At 52.3% G+C, this 18,188-nt stretch overlaps 1 protein-coding gene and 1 pseudogene across 4 annotated transcripts; one reads left to right on the plus strand and one right to left on the minus strand.

The window, feature by feature from the left end:
• The window catches only part of LOC131096532 (zinc finger protein 189-like), a 435,229-nt pseudogene that overhangs the window by 313,276 nt on the left and 103,765 nt on the right, over nt 1-18,188 (minus strand).
• On the plus strand, nt 11,818-14,605 carry LOC131096536 (zinc finger protein 623-like). Of its 4 annotated transcripts, none has more exons than XM_058044870.1 (4): nt 11,818-11,918; nt 12,497-13,243; nt 13,397-13,485; nt 13,806-14,605. In XM_058044870.1, the coding sequence occupies exons 2-4, from the start codon at nt 13,153-13,155 to the stop codon at nt 14,148-14,150; spliced, it is 525 nt and encodes a 174-aa protein (XP_057900853.1). In that variant the 5' UTR covers nt 11,818-11,918; nt 12,497-13,152; the 3' UTR covers nt 14,151-14,605. The 4 variants fall into 4 exon arrangements, with proteins under 4 accessions (XP_057900853.1, XP_057900854.1, XP_057900857.1 ...); XM_058044871.1 differs by having other exon boundaries at nt 13,184-13,243; XM_058044872.1 differs by lacking the exon at nt 11,818-11,918 and having other exon boundaries at nt 12,421-12,580; nt 13,184-13,243.

The raw sequence follows: 18,188 nt of genomic DNA on the forward strand, positions 1-18,188 counted from the left end.
CGTGTCTGCCAATGCCAGCAGGAGGAAATGCCTGATGGAGCTGCTGTTGGACATTTGCTGTCTCTGGCCGCTGGGAGCTGTTCATGGAGAAAAGTCAATGACAAACCTCTTCCAGCAAAATGAAAGCCTTTTCCCACAGACCCTTCTCCTGTAAGACTCTGACACCCTTTTCAATTTCCGGAAGATTTTCCTTCAGCTCCAAGTGTGGAGCCCTGGATGGTGCTGCCCGACTGGGGCTTCAGGTTCAGGGCAGCTACACACAGAGGTTTTTATAGTTCAGCCTTGCTGTTCAGACACAGGAGAGGGACAGGGACCTGTCCTCGTGTTCCTCTTTGAATCTCTGTTAACACAGAAGGCCCTGTCAGCATCTGCCCTCCCACTGCCAGAGAACAGGAATGGTATAGTCTGTTTAAATGTACTAGTGTTATTTACAGCTTTTCTTCATCTCCCCTGCTGGTTATTTTTGGATGTCAGAAACTCTTTGCATTTCTGCTGCACTCAGGGAGAACAGTGAGTTCTCTGAGGCAAAGTGGTGAGTGGAGAGGGAGGGAAGGACATCTGTCACCCTGTCATGTCCCAGGATTGTCTAGGCTTTCACCTTTCCTAGACAGAGGATGATCACCCTCCCATGTTTCCTTTAAAAACCATCCTGACATTGCTGAGAGCAGATGGATCCCCACAGTCCACCAAATGTCCATCCCCTTCTCAAGGTCTCAGCCCCACATTTGTACCCAGGACAGGGCTCATTTCACCAACCCAGCAGCATTTTCTTATCACAGACATTCTGTGTCTCACCATGGGGCTTTTAGATAACACAGAGATGCTACAGGAGAGGTTTGTATCCTGGAGGGAAGCTCAAAGCTTGGACTGAAATCTCAGGGAGATTCCAGGTATCCTTATGATGGCATTGGATGAAGGGAGATGCAGCTCCTTCCCTGGCTGCACTGACAGCATTGCCCAGAGCCGGGCACTGGGGACAGCATCACCCTGAGCCACCTGTGCCCCCTCCAGAGCCCCCAGTGTTGGGCAGCTGCTCCCAGCCCTGTGCTCTGCAGAGGGAACTGGGCCCGGGGCTGCAGAGCTGCCCCACGGCTCTGCTGCGGCTCTGCCTGCACAGGAGGGGCTGCATGCCTTGGAGCCCCAGCACTGAGGGCAGAGGCTTGCAGGGGGCACAGGAGGGAGGGGGCTTGTTCAGAGGGAGGGGCTGCACTGGAGGGGATCCTGTGGACATATCTAAACTCTCCCTGCCACAGCATTGCTGTATTTTGTTTTCTCTCATTGCCTGATATTCTCTCTGCTTCCTGGAGATTTTCCTCCTCCAGGTGTTTCCCAGTGCCTGATCTCTCTGTGCCAGCACTCACAGACCCCAAATCTCTGTGCCCTCTCCTTGGCCCTACAGAACCCTGCCTGTTTGCAGGGCACTGGCTGGGCGCAGCTTCTGTTTGCAGGTGGGAGAAAGGACAGCTTAGACTGAGCCTGATGGCTCCAGCAAAGGGGATGCTGGTGCTTTCCATGGGCAGAGTGGCTGAAAGTACATTAGGGATCTCCTGTGAATCTACAGAACACAAAAATAACAGTTCCAATGTCTTGGGAACTTTTAAATTTCATAATTAATAATTCATAGTCAATCTTTATTATTAATCCCCCAACTCCCTGCCCTTCTCCAACATTAGGAAACCGAATACAAAGTCTTTGGAAATGTCCTAATTTTTATTGAAATCCTTGTATTGGAAATATTTTATGACTGAACAGCATTTCTCAGCATGTCGAAAGCTTCATGAGCATTTCACCTCCCCTGCACCAGAAATATTCAGTCTTTTACTCATAGAGTCTGTAGGAATTGGGATGTTCCAGCTTTAGGAGATGGCTCCAGGAGCTGCAGCTGCATTGTCCGGCAGCCAGAGGTTCCTGTGCCAAGGGCTGGCAGTGATTCTGCCCCAGGCACTTCTCAGCACCTTCCCAGCCCTGACTGATTGAAGCTCTCTGTGCCTCTGTGCTGTTCCCGGAGTGGCTGCAGGCAGTGCCCCAGCCCTGCTGGGCTGGCAGAAGAGCTGCTCCTCAGGAGAAATGTCTTTTTGAAGCTCTTCTTGGTTTGCAAGGAGCTGCCTCTGGGCCAGGAGCCGCCTCTGGGCCAGGAGCCCAGCCCAGCTCAGCAGCACAAACAGAGCACAAGGACTTTAATGACCCTCTCGGGGCTTTGGTGTTATTTACATCAGACTCAGTCCTTGAGAGAGTGTTCAAAAAACTTCTCAAGAACTCAAAGTTAAATTTAAACTCTGAACTTTCTTGAAGTTTTTATGGATCCTCCTGAGGAACTCAACTCAGAAAGTGTCCCCAGGTTCCAGTTAGAGCAGAACATTGAAGGCAGTGATGACAGCTGGGGACAAACAAGGCCAAGGTGTCTCTGGTGCTGAGCAAAGCTGGATGTGTTTCAGGAATGCAAAGGGCCAAGGCCTGAGCCCCAGCCCCTGGCCAGGCAGACGCTGTCCCTCCCTCCTTGCTCAGGGCTCTTGCTGGGATGGGCACTGGCATGTGGGGATGGGCAATGGCAAGGGCAGGAGCATGGGGCGGCCCCTGCCAGGCTGCTGAGCAGAGACAAGGAAGCAGTGAGGCCCCAGCCCTGCAAGGGTCACTTGTCCCCTCGTGGCCTCAGGCTCAGGGCCAGTAGCCATGGCCAAAGTGCTGCCCAAGTTGGCTCTGGCAGGGCTGTCTTGCAGCTGCTGCACATCCTTGTGCCCAGTGCAGCCCAGGCTGTCCCACAGTGTCCCTGCCCTGCGCCTCTGTCCCTGCAGGCTGTCGGCATCCCCCTGCTGCCCCACCTGGCTGGGCCCTTCCTTTGCTGACAGCTCTGCCTCCTGCCTGCCTCTGCCTGCCCACACAAAGCCTGGGGCTGACCCAGGCTCCTTCTGGGGGATGTGCTGCGCCACAGCCCTGCCCTGGGAGGGAAATTCCTTTCTCTTTGGGTCCTGTCTGGCCCTCCCTATCTGTCCTTTGCATTAATTCTTTCTTTCTCTGTCTGTTCTCTACTATGTCATAACAATCCACCATCTCTGAAACCACCTTTCAGTCCTTCCCAGGGCTCTCCTCTGCTGTCCTCCTTCTCCACCCCACTGAGCACAGAGCTCCACTGTCCCTGTACAGTGCTCATGTGCTTGAGGCCTCCAAACCCCATCTTGGGAGATCTCTCCGCCCTCTCCAAGGTATTGGCAAATGAAAACATTCTGCTCATAGTCTAAGAAAATCACCTCAGGACAAGACCAGTCAGACCTGTGTGTCCTGGCTACTTTTGCCTTGGAGCAATCCTTGGATAGATAGTTTTTTAGGCCGAATTTCAGTTTTGCCCATGGGTACTTTGATGTGAGCAACGATTCTCTTCCATTGGAAGGAAAGCAGAGGCCCGGTGTTTCAGGGGCAGATGAGCAGAGGCCACCAAGGACCAAGGCAAGCCAGACCTTTCTGGAATTGCAGCTTGTGCCTGAGAGAAATCCTTGGATACACAGAATTTGGGAGGTGGAATACAAGTTTTGGCCACTGGTCCCTTGATGAAAAGGCCATTTCTTTTCCATCTGAAGGAGAGCAGAGAGCCCCAGGGTTTGATGGTAGATGAGAAGCAGCCCCTGGGAGGCCAAGCCAGCCAAACTTGTCTCTCCTGGCAGCTTTTGATTGGGAGCTATCTTTGGATACATGAAATTTAGGGGCCAAATCTCAAATTTGGCAATGGCCCCTGGACAAGGAGACTGTTCTATTTCCATGGGAAGGAAGGCAGAGAGCCCAGTGTTTCAGGGGCAGATGACAGGTGACCATCAGATCCCACAGCGCCAGCCAGAGCTGGCAGGTTTTGTCTGGGAGAAACCCTTCATGTAGTGAATATTTTAGGAGGAGTAGCGATTTTGGCCATGGAGGAATAAGAAGATTCTTTTCCATAGGAAGGAAAGCACAGAACCCCAGTGCTTCAGGGGCTGATGAACTGCAGGCACCAGAGAGCAAGGCCAGCCAGACCTGTCTGTAATGGAAGCTTTTGTGTAGGAGCAATAATTGGATATAGGACTTTTAGTGGTGGAATCCCAATTTCAGGCATGGGCACCTGGAGAAGAAGGATGGTTCTTTTCCCTTAGGATGGAAAGGGCAGAGCCCCAGTGTTTCAGGGCAGAATTCAGGCAACCACCAGAAGCCAAGGCCAGCCAGACCTGTCTGTACTGGGAGATCTTGTCTGGGAGAAAAAACCCTTGAATGAAGGAATTTTGGAAGAAAGTACCAGCTTTGGCCATGGGTGCCTGTGCAGGAGGGACAGTTCTTTTCCATAGGAAGGAAAGCACAGAGCCTCAGTGTTTGAGGGCAGGTGAGACCCAGCTCTCAGGAAGACTAGGTCAGCCAGACTTGTTGGTAATGGCAGCTTTTGTCTGGGAACAATCCCTGGATATTGGGAAATTTTGAGGGGAAATCCCCTTTTGGTCATGGATGCTTGAATGAGAAGGGCAGTTCTTTTTCAGTTGAAGGAAAGCCCAGAGGCCCAGGGTTTCAGGGATACACGAGAAGAGACCCTCGACATGCCAAGGGCAGTTGGACAACTCAGGCCAAGCCAACCAGACCAGTTCCCTGTCCCCTTGTTTCCATGGGGCCCTGCAGTGTCACAGTGAGGCGTCATATTGGATCCTTGGTTCCATGAGCCCCAGATGCATCACACTGGTCTTTTGTTTCCATGGGGCTCCAGAGTGTCATAATGGTCCCTTGCTTCCATGAGGCCTGGCAGTGTCACAGAGGTCTCCTCGGTGCCACAGTGTCACAATGGACCCTTGGTTCCATGGGGACTAAAAATGTCAGAAGAGTCTCCTTGATTCCATGAGGCCCTGCAGACCCCCTTGATCCAACAAGGCCTCCAAATGTCATCATGGCCTCCAGGATTCCATTAGGCCCCACAATGTCACAATGGACCTTTGGTTCCATGGGGTCCTGTACTTTTCATGGATCCTTAGTTCCATGGGGCCCTGCAGTGTCACAATGGCCTCCTTGGTTCCATGGTGCCACACAGTGTGACAACTGCCCTTTGGCCTGCCAAGACCCCAAAGAGTCACAATAGTTCCTTGGCTCCATGGGGCCTTGTAGTGTCACAATGGTCTCCATGATCCCATAAGGCCTTGCAGTGTCACAACAGATCATTGGTTTCACTGAGCCCCACAGTGTCACTATGGTCCCCATGGTTCCACAAGCCTCTGAACTGCCACAATGGCCCTTTGGTTTCACAAGGCCTCCAAGTGTAAAAATGGCCTCCATGGTTGCAGGAGGCCCTGCTGTGTCACAATGCCCCTTTGGTTCCATGATGCCCCAGAGTGTCACAATGGTATCCTTGGTTCCACTGGACCCTTCATCCCATGGAGACCCACAGGGTTCACTGCATTCCCTTTGATTCCACCAGGCCCTGCCATGCTGTAATGGCTCCTTGGTTCCAGTGGGTCCCAAAGTGTCAGAACAGTCTCCATTGTTCCATGAGGCCCCGCAATGTCACTGTGCTCCCATTGGTTCCACAGGGCCCCACAGGGGAACAATGGACTCTTGGTTCCATGAGGCTCCTCTGTCCCAGTGGTCTCCTTGGATCCACAGGGTCACGCTGGCCCCTTGGCTCCATGTGGCCACGCTGTGTCACAATGGCTCATGGTTCCATGAGGCCACACAGCTTAACAAGGGACCCATGGTTCCACCAGGCCTTGCTGTGTCACAATGGCCCCTTGGTTCCAAGAGGTTTGTTAAGGTCACCATGGTCTCCTCGGATCCGCAGTATCACAATGGACCATTGGTTCAATGTGGCCCCAATGTGCCAAAATGGATTTTGGTTCCATGGGGTTCTGCTGTGTCACAATGGACCCTTTGTTCCATGGGGTTCCACAGTGTCACAGCTGAGTCCTTGGTTTTGTGAGGAACCACAGTCAGCAAATTTCTGAAATATCAGAACAAGACTCCATAACACTAATTTGCTATTTCAGAGGGTGTCATTTATTCAGGCCTGAGGTCTGGTGAGGGATAACTCCCAACCCTACATGGACATGTAATTCTACCAGTGTGTTGCTTATACACAGTCACTAAATGTGAATTACAATTTACCCATTTCTATAAAACCCACCCCAAGTTCCCAGATTCACTCCTTGTTCTCTCTATCCCTGCACCCTTGAACCACATGTCTTCTTCTTCTCTTCCAACCATCCTTGCTGGGAAAGCAGCCCCTGCATGCCTTGTTCCCGTGCTGAAAGTTCACAGGCAGGGTAAAAATGCAATGAACCCTTTTGGTATCAGCCCCAGGCTTTGTGTGGGCAGGCAGAGGCAGGCAGGAGGCAGAGCTGTCAGCAAAGGAAGGGCCCAGCCAGGTGGGGCAGCCGGGGGATGCCGACAGCCTGCAGGGACAGAGGTGCAGGGCAGGGACACCGTAGCACAGCCTGGGCTGCACAGGGCACAGTGATGGGCAGCAGCTGCAAGACAGCCCTGCCAGAGCAAACATGGGCAGCACTTTGGCCATGGCTGCTGGGCCTGAGGCAGGAGCAGGAGATAAGTGACCCTTGCAGGCCTGGGGCCTCATTGCCTCCTTGTCCCAGCTCAGCAGCCTGGCAGGGGCCGCCCCATGCTCCTGCCCTTGCCATTGCACATCCCCACATGCCAGTGCCCATCCCAGCAAGAGCCCTGAGCAAGGAGGGAGGGACAGCATCTGCCTGGCCAGGGGCTGGGGCTCAGGCCTTGGCCCTTTGCATTCCTGAAACACATCCAGCTTTGCTCAGCACCAGAGACACCTTGGCCTTGTTTGTCCCCAGCTGTCATCACTGCCTCCAATGTTTTGCTCTAACTGGAACCTGGGGACACTTTCCCAGCCGTGTCCCTCCGTGGGACCCATTAAAATTTCAAGAAACTTTGGAGTGTAAATTTAACTTTGAGTTCTTGAGAAGATTTTTGAAGACACTCTCAAGGACTGAGTCTGATGTAAACAACACCAAAGCCCTGAGAGGGTCATTAAAATTTTCCAAGTCCTGTTATGGAGAAAGATTTCAAACACCTTGAAAAAAAACCAAAACACATTCCTGGTTTAAAGGAAGTATTTTATTTTATTTCTCTTTAGAGCAGAGTTGATTGCAGGGTCCCTCCTCAGCAGCTCTGGCCTGCTCACAGAAGCTGTGCCTGGAGCTCTGACCCAGTGTGGACAACCTTGCTCCACATTGCCCAGCCCCATCCTGTCTGTCCTCACTGCCTTGGGACCTGCTGTGCCTGGAGAGCTGGCTGCCCTCAGCCTAAGAGGGGTTTTCCCTTTTTGGGGTTTTTTGCAGCAATCTGAAACTGCTGAGTTGCCCCACCGCAAACAGACACACTGCTCAGGTGTGTAGCAGCCCCAGGTGCCACCAAAGGCACTGCAGAGCTGCCCTGGGCCAGCTGTGAGGGTAGATCATCAGCCCAAGCTGCACTGGGCCACTGCAAGGGGCTGTGGCCATGGGCACTGCACTGACCCCACTGCTGGGTTTGGCTGCCACGGCCACCGTGAGAAATTAAACTGTCCTTTGAAACACTGGGGAGGACTGGTGTTATGAATGAGAAGCTTGACCAGGCCAATATTCAAGCAGCAATCAATTTATTAATTAATATGGTAAAGTATGAGCAATACTGCGCTGGGTACAGTGGGGGAAGTTTTCCCTCCAACTGTACACCGATATTTGATGGTTACAGGTATTTATAGGGGTACTCATCAGCTTTATTTTTCAGCAGTTTCTATTTCAAATCTTTTACTCATCAGCAATTTTTTTTCCGAATTATTACATCACAATTCTATACATCCTGAGAAATTAAAATCACAATAGTGTATCTCAAAGGAGTATCTCCAGATGGTGATGGTCCAGTTTCCGAAAGAAGAAAGACTAATCCCATCTGGTGGGGTCCAGCTCCCCAGATGTGTCCACCTTTTAATTGCAAAGACTATAAATCTCATAACAGTGATGTCCAGCTTGCCTTTGGTCAAAACCATAAATTCTTGAGGTGATGTTCATCCTCCTTTCTCAAGCTGTTTTTCTCTGCTTTAATAAGGCGTGAGAAGCATATTTCCTTTATATATATTCCAAAGCTAGAGTTTCAAGGATACAAGTAATATTTTAAAATTATACTTCAAAAGGTTATTATTGCAGAGCTTTTTATAGATTAAATGCAAGCAAAAAGCAACATCTTTAACACCTTAATTCCAATGCTCCTAAATCAACCAGGGTTAATTGCAAACAAAAGATAGGTTCAAAGGCCTTTTTCCATGCTCTATTCTCCTCAGTTATTATTAGAATTCACAGCTCTCCCATTGTTGGGGTCCACACATTTCACATTCACAACTACACACATCACCTGTTTGTACCTGTCACGAAACACAACTTTGTATTTCACACCAGCTGTATGGTCTCAGACACTCCCAGTACATCCCAGTTGCCCTGAACATTGTCGTAGTCATTGCCAGGCACTCCCAGTTACCTCAGCGTGGTTCACTTACCCCCCGTTTTATCCCAGTTGCTCCCAGTTCCTCTGATTATGTCCCCAGTTGGCTCCCAGCATGGGCCTGGTAGCTCCCAGTAACCCCCAGTCAGGGTCCAATCACACCCACTCTGCTCCCAGTATAATTGTAGCCACTCCCAGTATGATCCCAGTCATTCCCAGTCTGATACCAGTGCCCCAGTGTGATCCCAGTTGCTCGCTGTAAATGCCAGCCAGATCCCAGTAACCTCCAGTGTGATCCCAGTAACTCCCTGTCTCTCCCATTATACCCCAGTCACCCCCCCCTCTGCATGCTCCCAGTAACTCCCACTTTCTCCCAGTTGCTTTCAGCACAATTCCAGTTGCTCACAGCCACTCCCAGTCAATCCTAGCATGATTCCAATCACCCTCAGTGTGATCCCAGTCTAACCCAGCATGGACCCACCTGCTCTCACTGTGATCCCAGCATGATCCCAGTTGTCCCTAGAATAGTCCCAGTCCCTCCCAGCATGGTCCCAGTCACTCCCAGTTGTCCCCAGCATGGTCTCGGCTGTTCCCAGTGTGGTTCCAGTCCCCCCACTGTGGTTACAAACACTCCCAGTTTATCCCAGTTGCCCCAGTAAGGCTTTAGTTACCTGAGAATGATCCCAGTCTTTCCCAATTACTCCCAGTTGCCTCCAGCATGATCCCAGTTTCTGTCAGTTGCCCAAAGTGTAGTCCCAGTTGCTCCCAGTGTGATCCCAGTTGTGGTCTCAGTCTCCTCTGCATGGTTCCAGTTCCTTCCAGGTGATCCCAGTTGTTCCCAATGTTTCCACATTTTCCTCCCAACATGGGCCCAGTAGCTCCCAGTAACCCCCAGTCAGGATCCATTCACACCCATTGCAATCCCAGTGGCTCCAAGAATGATCCCAGTAACTCCTGCTACAATCCCAGTCACTTTCACTATGATCCCAGTTGCTCCCAGTCACCCCCAGTATGACCCCAGTCACTCCCAGATCCTCCCAGTGTTATTCCAGTCATGGCCAGAGTGACTCCCTGTCACTCCCAGTGTGGGCCCAGTTGCTCCCATTCACCTCCAGTATGGTTTCAGTCATGGCCAGCACCTTTCCAGTCACTCCCAGTCTGGTTCCAGTAGGATCCCAGTCACTCTCAGATACTCCCAGTACTCTTCCAGTCACACCCTGTATGATCCCAGTCAGTGCCAGTGTGATCCCAGTATGACCCCAGCATGGACACAGCTGCTCCCATGATCTCTCAGCATGGTTCCAGTTGCTCCAATTTACCCCCACTATGGTTTCAGTCTCTCCCAGTAAAACCCAGCTGCCCCAGCATGTTCCCAGTCAATCCCAGTTGGCTGGAGTGGCTTCCAGCCTGATCCCAGTTGCTCACAGCCACTCACAGTCACCCTCAGTGCAGTCCCAGTTGCTGAAAGTATGATCCAGTATGATCCCATTCTCCCCCAGTGTGGGCCCAGCTGCTTCCACTGTGATCCCAGTAGGATCCCAGTTGCCCCCAGCATGGTTCCAGTTGCTCCCTGTTCCTCCCAGTGTGATGCCAGTAGTACCCAGTTGTCCCTCATATAGTCCCAGTCACTCCCCAGATGATCCCAGTCCCACCCAGCATGGTCTCACTGACTCCCAGTTGCCCCCAGTGTGGTCCCAGTTCTCCCCAGTATGGTCCCAGTTGTTCCCAGTGTGGTTCTAGTCCCCCCAGTATGGTTCCAGACACTCCCAGTATATCCCAGTTGCCCCCAGCATGTCTGTAGTCATTTCCAGGCACTGCCAGTGGCCCCGGTAAGGTGTCAGTTATCCCAGTATGATCCCCCAATCATGCCCAGTATATCCCAGTTGCTTCCAGCATGCATCTAGTCCTTCCCAGTTCTTCCAGTTTGCTTGCAGCATCGTCCCAGTTTCTCTCAGTTGCTCCCAGTAGCCCAAAGTGTGATCCCAGTCTTTCCCTTTCAGCCCCAGTATGATCCCAGTAAGCTCCAGTTTGATCCCAGTCACATGCCAGCCCTCCCAGTGTGGTCCCAGTATAATCCCAGTTGCTTCCAGTCTCTCCCAGTATGGTCCCAGCTGCCTCCAGCATGGTTCCAGTTGCTTCCTACATCAACCCAGTCAGTCCTAGTATGGGGGATGATGTGCAGGGTGTGTTCCCAGTCACTCTCACATACTCCCAGTATTAGTCCAGTCTCTCCCAGTATGATGCAAATATGGCCCCAGTGTTCTCCAAGTCCCTGCCAGAATAAACCAGTTTTGTTCTACATGGTTCACATTCCTCTCCCCCTCACTTTCATTCCAGTCACTCCCAGCATGTCCCAGTGTACCTCAGTTCCCTCCAGCATCTTTCCAGTTCCTTCCAGTATGATCCCATTTGCTCCCAAGCACTCCCAGTCAACCTCAGTGTAGTGGCACTCGCTGCCAGTATGATCCCAGTCACCTCCAGCATGATCCCAGTTCATCCCAGTATAAGCCCAGCAGTTTCCAATCACCCCCAGCATGCACCCAGTCACTCCCAGTTCCTCCCAGTTGCTCCTAGCGTGTTTCCAGTTGCTCACAGCTGCTCCCAGTCACCCTCAGCATAATCCCAATCACTCCCAGTATATCCCATTTGCCCATAACATGGTCTCAATTGCTCACCGCTGGCTCCTACTCACTCCCAGTATGATCCCAGCATGATCCCAGTCTCCATCAGTGTGATCACAATCTGCCCTGGTATGGCAGTATGATTCCAGTATGATGTCCATACAAAACCAGTACCATCCCAGTCACTCCCAGTACAATCCCAGTATGATGTCAGTACAAAGCCAGCACAGTCCCAGTCACTCCCAGCACAATCCCAGTGCAGCCCAGTCCCTGGCAGTGCTGCCACTGCTGGGATCCCCCAGCCCTGTGTGCGTTCCCCCACGGCGGATGTGCCGAGAGGAGCCCCAAGGGCTGGCAGTGGCCAGGCAGGGTCCCCAGCAAGGCCCAGTTTGGATGTGCAGCCCCCAGTTTGCCCAGTTTGCCTCTCCTTTGGCCCGGGCCGGGCTCCCCCCGCCCGCAGCGGCTGGGAGCAGCCGAGAGCCCCGCGCTGCCCATGCCGACCTGCCCCGGCTCCATCCCTGCTCCTACCGCAGGCTGTGAGGACTGCGGGAAGGGCACCGAGGGTGTGGCTGCTGCTGGGGGAGGAGGAGGAGGGAGGGAAGTGCAGGGATGAAGGGGGAGGAGTAGGCGGAGTAAGGGAGGAGGACGGGGAAAGGGGTTGGAAGGGGCAGGATGGAAGAGGAGAAGGAGGTGGAGATAACACAGAGGAGCGGGCGGGGGGATGGAAGAGGAGGAGCGGGAGGAAGAGGAGGGGCAAAGGCGGATCAAGGCTGAGCTGAGGGAAGCACGCTGTCACTCCGAGCCGGGCCTGAATTCGCAGCCCCCACCTGTGGGATCATCGCCCCCACCATCGCGCAGGTGAGCGGGGGGAGGGGGAGTTCGGCCCAGATATCCCGGGGGGTCCCTGGGTTGGGTTTTTGGGGGGATGTTTGGAGAATGAAGCAGTCCAAGGCTGAGCGGAAAAGGCCCCTTGGGGGGACATTGGGGGGTGCCGGTGGCGGCTGCTGGCAGAGGCAGCCTGGAGGAGCAGAGCCCTGTGTCCCCCAGGAGCCCAAAGTGGGGAGCCCAGAGAGGGGGGAGCGCCACCATGGGCGGGAGCCTCAAGAGCCTGGAGAGGGGCAGGGGGGACTCCTTGGAGCCGCTGCAGCCCAGAGCAGAGAATGAGGGGAGAAGGGAGCCCAGGAGCCCAAGCAACCCTAGCATCCCGAAATGGGGAGAGCCAAGAGGGGGGAGCTTTTGGCATTGCTGGGACTGCCAGCAGTCTGGGCAGGGCGGGCACCGAGGAGAAGGGGCACCCGCAATCCAAGCGTGACTCCAGCAGCTGGGACGGGGGGAACCCCCAAACACCCGAGAGGGGAATTCCTGGGAGGCTTTTTCAGGGCTTAATCTTGGTGTTTGAGAGGTTTTATGCAGCTCACCTCTCCTGTGACTTGTAGACATGGACTCGGGCAGAGGGATCTTCAAACTCAATGTGTCTTGGGGAAGAAGAAACAGGAAAGCCTTATAAATATGATTGTCTGGTAAATGATTTTGAGAATATAGAAAATTAAAAGCAAGATAAAATGAAAGCAAGATTTGAGATACCTTAGTTACTGAACAAATGGAAAACAATGGTGTGGCCTGACTGAAGGTAATCCCCTTGTGATGAAACAATTCCCTCTGCTTGCAGACAGGTCCAGGGGTCAGAGCAGACCCTATTAGCTCAGCAGAAGGGGTCCAAAGAGTAGTATTCAGGGTTTAAAATGTAACACAGTACGGTGATGTAATGATTTTTATAGGCTGTATGTAAATGCTCTAGGATTTGTATCTTGTACTAGATTGGTTAGTGAGAAATAGAATATTCAACAGAGAAGAAGATTTATTGTATTGTAATGGGAACCTTACTCTCTTACGCTCTTACCCTCTTACTCTCTCACCCTCTCATCCTCTCTGCCCCTCTCTTCTCTCGGGCCTGCTCTGAGCTGTGGCTGGCAGCTCCAAGCAGGGCCCTGCACCCAACCCCTTTGCAATAAACCGCAAGTTCTACGACCTGGCTGCAGAGATCTCTCGTCTCTGTCCGTCCCGAACATCCTACCCCCTGACGCTCCTACAAATGTGCTCATCCCTTATTTTCCACAAACCAGGATTTCCCATTATGAGGAAGGCTGCGAGGAAGAGGAAGATGCTCCAGGACACTGATGCAGGTGAGGAGGAAGTCAGTGCCCCTTTCCCCTCTGTGCTGCTCCATCTCCCAGCCCAGCATGGCCCTGGCTGCAGCTCAGCCCTGGGGGGATCTCCTTGTCCTTGCCTGTGGCACGGAGGCAAATCCCATCCTGTCCTTGTCCTTCCTCCCCCAGAGCAGGAGCTGAGCATGGAGAGCAGGGAGGACAAATGCCCATGGCAGAACCTGGTGGAAGAGGCCGTTTTGAGCGGCTCCATGGTGCAGGTAGCCAACAGGGAGGAAAAGGCCCAGAGATGCCTCACGAGGAGGGGCTGCAAACACAGCTGGCAGGGATCTGAGAGGGAAAGAGCCAGCCTGGGCTGGGAAGGCAGCCGGAGATCGGGCCAGAGCTCGGAGCTGGTGCTCCATGAGCAGCTCCATGATATAGGGTGAAGCTCCACACGTGCGTGGAGTATGGGAAGAGCTTCAGGTGGAGCTCCGAGCTGAACAGGCACCAGAGGACCCACACTGGGGAGAGGCCCTATGAGTGTGGAGAGTGTGGGAAGGGGTTTCCAACCAGCTCCTGTGTCCTCTGGCACTATCAGAGTCACAGAGAGGAGAGGCCCTTCCAATGCCCCGACTGCGGGAAGGGATTCAAGGACAACTCCACCCTCTTCACCCACCGGCGCATCCACACAGGGGAGAGGCTCTACGAGTGTGATAAATGCAGGAAGAAGTTTCTGACCAGCTCCAGTCTCCTCAAGCACTATCGGATTCACAGAGAGGAAAGGCTGTTCTGCTGCCCCGACTGCCGGAAGGGATTCAAGCACAACTCAGACCTCGTCACCCACAGGTGCATCCACTCAGGGGAGAGGCCCTGCGAGTGTCCCCAGTATGGGAAGAGCTTCTCCAGCAGCTCTAACTTGACCAAACACCAACGGAGGCACTGATAAGGGAAGCCCTGTGAGTGCCCTGAGTGCGAGAAGAGCTTCGTGCGCTGCTCCAGCTCCATCCCCCACTGGAGGAGGCACTTTGGGCACAGCCCTGGTCACTCACATTCCCTGTGATCCATGTTGGGAACACACCTGGCTGCTTCTCCTTTTGGTTTGGCCCCAATTTGGAGCAGTGGGATGGGGATTGTGTGGGCCTGGGTGTGTGGGATGTATTTGACTGCAAATAAAACTTTCAGAGTTACTGATTCTGTCCTATTTTCTGTAAGTTCTGTTTGCGGAGTGCCGCCGTCTCAGCTGATTTGATTACTATTAAAATCCCTTTTTTAAAATCTAACGCAAAAAATCCAAAAACCAATATCCAAATAAAGCCACTCACCCACAATTAATTTTTTTAAAAGTAATTTTATTTGTTTTAGAGTACTTAAGGGAATTATTAAATTTTGTTGGTTAAAATTTCTGAGAAATTACAGTGGTGTTTGGTTTTGTGTTTAGTATATTTGTAATAGGAATTTTTTTACTAAGGTGTTTAGATTCTATGTTAGTTTTTGAGATATTTTTATCTAAAGTATATTGGTTACTGAGTTAAAACTTACAAAATGTATTTCTTTGTATGTAATTTGGTTTTTTTCTTTGGTAATGTTATATTAATAGTTTACTGTTGTTTTGGCTTGAGTCATTATTGGAGTATTGTAAGGAGGAGTTGAAATTATATTTCATTTTTACATTTCATTTTTATATTTCATTTTTATTCTAATGTATTTCATTTTAATTATAATTTATTTATTTTTAATTTATTATGATTTGTTGAGAGGATAGGAAGGAAGTTCAAGGGCAGGAACATTTTTTCCTGGCTTGGAACTAGAATTCCAGACCCTGGGAGTGTGTGCAGGACCACAGGCTGGGATCAAGTTTGGGCTGGGATCAAATATGGACTGGGATCTAATATGGACTGGGATCCTATGGGTTTGGACGGCACAGAGTGGGATCATATGGATCAGGACCACACAGAATGGGATCAAATGGACTGGGATGACATGGCCAAGGATCATGTGCACTGGGATCCTGTGGATCAGAAACCTCCAGACTGGGATAGGCTGGAGTGGGATCAAGTATGGACTGGGACTGTATGGACTGAGATCCAGTGGACTGGGACCACACAAACTGATCAAGTGGTCTGGGATCAAATATGGGCTGAGACCATATGGAATGGGACCATACAGATCAGGACTGGGATAAACTGGGTTGAGATTTTATGGACTGGGATTGCACAGACTGGGGTCACACAGACTGGGAAAAAGCTTTGGCTGCCATCCACGTCTGAAGGTGGCCACATCAAGTTGGCTTGATCCTGTTTGGGAGTCCCATCTCCCTCTTTCCCCCGCTCTCCCACCCCTTCCCCATCGTTCCCCCAACCCCCTATCCCCTCCCCCGTGCTTGGTTTTGGGGGTTCCAGGCCTCTCCTGCTCCCTTTGGGGGTACCAACCCCCTTGGGTTTAATTTGGGGCCCCCGTGCTCTGATTGACCAGGATCTGTTTTGGGGTGGGGACGGGACGAACTGGGCACCTCCAGGAGCCCCTCAGGTTTGGGTCTTTCGATCCCCCCTTGGCCCTCAGGGCGGCCCTGGGGCCACCCCAACACCCCCAAAATGGGTAGGGTCTGCGGGGCACCTTGGAACCCCCAGAAATGGGTGGGGAGCGGCAGGAGCAGCCCCAAAAAGAGATTGAAGGGTCTGGACCAGGAATGGGGGAGGCTCTGGGGATGGCTCCGGTCCGGATCGGGGCGGGCTGGGATTGAGCGAGGGTCCGTTCAGCGCCTGGGGAGGGGCTGGCACTGGGGAGGGGTCCGGGATTGTGGGGATGGGTCCATTTCGGGACTGGGACGGGGCCTCTACCCGGAATTGGGGTCTGGGATTGGGTCAGGGTCTCCCCCCGATCCCGTTACCAATCCCAATCCCGATGCTGATCCCAATCCTAATCCCAATCTCATTCCCGATCCCGCTATCAATCCCAGTCCCGCCACTGTTTCCAGGGAATGGCTCTGATTTCAACCCCGACGCCAAACCCAGGGAATCAAACGTTGGGATCAAGCACCCCAAATCCTGGGGTCAACTCCCTGTGACCCCAAATCCTGGGGGTTGAAACACTGGGGGAATCAAACACCTCCAAACCCAGACTCTGGGATCTCAACACTCACCCCACAGCCCGAACACCAAATTTTAGGATCAAATCCCCCAAATCTCAGATCCTGGGGTGTCAAATACTCCCGAATTCCCAAACGTTGGGGTTAAATCCCCCCAAAGCCAGCTCCTGGGGTTTGAAACATTTGGGCTGTCCAACACCCCCCCATTCCCAAAGTCTGGGGTCAAACATTCCCTAAATCCCAAATCCTGAAGTGTCAAATGCCCCCAACCCCCAAAGTTTAGGGTTAAAACCCCCAGTCCCCAACTCCTGGGGTTTGAAATATCTGGGGTGTCCAACCCTCCTCACCCCCAAAGTCTGGAGTCAAACCCCCCAGTCCCAAAACTTTGGGGTCAAAGGCCCTCGATCCCAAACTCTGGGGTGTCAAATCCCCCTGATCCCCCAACTTTGGGGTTAAATCCCCCCAAATCCTGGGGTGAGTCCCCCCAATTACCAAACTTTGGCATGAAAACCCCCTGACCCCATATCCTGGGGTTTGAAACATCTGCGGTGTCCAACTGCCCTTATCCCAAAATTTGGAGGTCAAACCCCCTGACTGACAAATCCTAGGGTCAAAAACCCCCACATCCCAAATTCTTGGGCCAAACATCCCCAAACCCCAAGTCTGGGGTCAAAAACCTCCAAATCCTAAACTCCAAGGTGTCAAACCCCCTCAACTCCCAAATTTTAGGATCAAACCCCCCCAACCCTCAAAATTTGGGGTCATGACCCCCCCAGTCTCCATATCCCCCCAAACCCATTGCAACCCTGGGGGGCACAGTGAGGTTTGTTTGGAGCAGCTCCAGGTGCAATATCTGCTGATAGACCCTGGGTAAAATGTTGGGAAAAACCCCAAAAACCCCTCAGGAACCCCAAAATCCCTGGGGGCTGGGAAAGGGGATTTGCAGTGGGGATCGGGGCTGGCAGAATGGGATTTGGGGTGAAAGAAGAAGGATTTGGAGTGAGGAAATTTGGGGTGGAAAAAGAAGGATCTAGGATGGAAAAAGGAGATTTTTGGTGTGAAAGAAGGAGGATTTGGGGTGGGAAAGGGGATCTGGAGTGGGAAAAGAGGGTTTGGGGTGAAAGAAGAAGGATTTGGGATGTACAAAGAAGGATTTGGGGTGAAAAAAGGAGATTACAGTGGGTAAAGGGGATTTGGATGGGAAAATGGGTTGAGGGTGGGGATTGCGGGACCAGAGGAGACCTTCAGATGGGTCCGTTTGGTGCTGCCTCCGTGGCTGCTCCCAGCACCTCCAGAAGCAGCACCTGGCTGGCTCTTGGCCCTGCCCATGCCCATTCCAGCAGGGCTGGCCAGAGGGGAGCAGCCCCAGGCTGTGCCTATGCCCCCAGCCCCTGTGGGCAGTGTGTGGCTGCTGGGCTGGGCTCCAGAGGGGAATGGCCTTGCGGCAGAAAGTGCCCAGAGAGCCCAGAGCCAAAGAGTCTCTCCCCTGCAGGCACTGCTGCTCCGGTGCATTGAAACATTTCCAGTGCTGGAGTGGGCTCATGGCTGTTCCTCATCCCACCCAAAAGAAGCTGATGGTTGGATATTATTGGAGAATTTCTCTCAAACTGAGCCTGGCAGGGGGTTCTTGACAGGGAGAAGCTGCTACAAGAAATACCCTGATGCCTCCCCCAGGCTCTGTGTGTTTCAACGCTCTTGGCCTTTCTTGATGCTTCTCAAATGGAAAGAAATTCCTGGGGCAGCAGCAGCAGTGTTGGAAAAGAAATGAAATTTAGCAAAATATTTAATTATAGTGAGTTGTGTGTGAACTGGTTTGTTAAAAAGCAGTTTTGTAGCCGTTGAAAAGTGTGTTGAGTTTTGTGTGTAACCTAGCAGGTAGTCTTAGGGATTTAATAA

The sequence above is a fragment of the Melospiza georgiana genome, unplaced genomic scaffold, assembly GCF_028018845.1.
Source record: "Melospiza georgiana isolate bMelGeo1 unplaced genomic scaffold, bMelGeo1.pri scaffold_51, whole genome shotgun sequence".
Classification (NCBI taxonomy): Eukaryota; Metazoa; Chordata; class Aves; order Passeriformes; family Passerellidae; genus Melospiza; species Melospiza georgiana.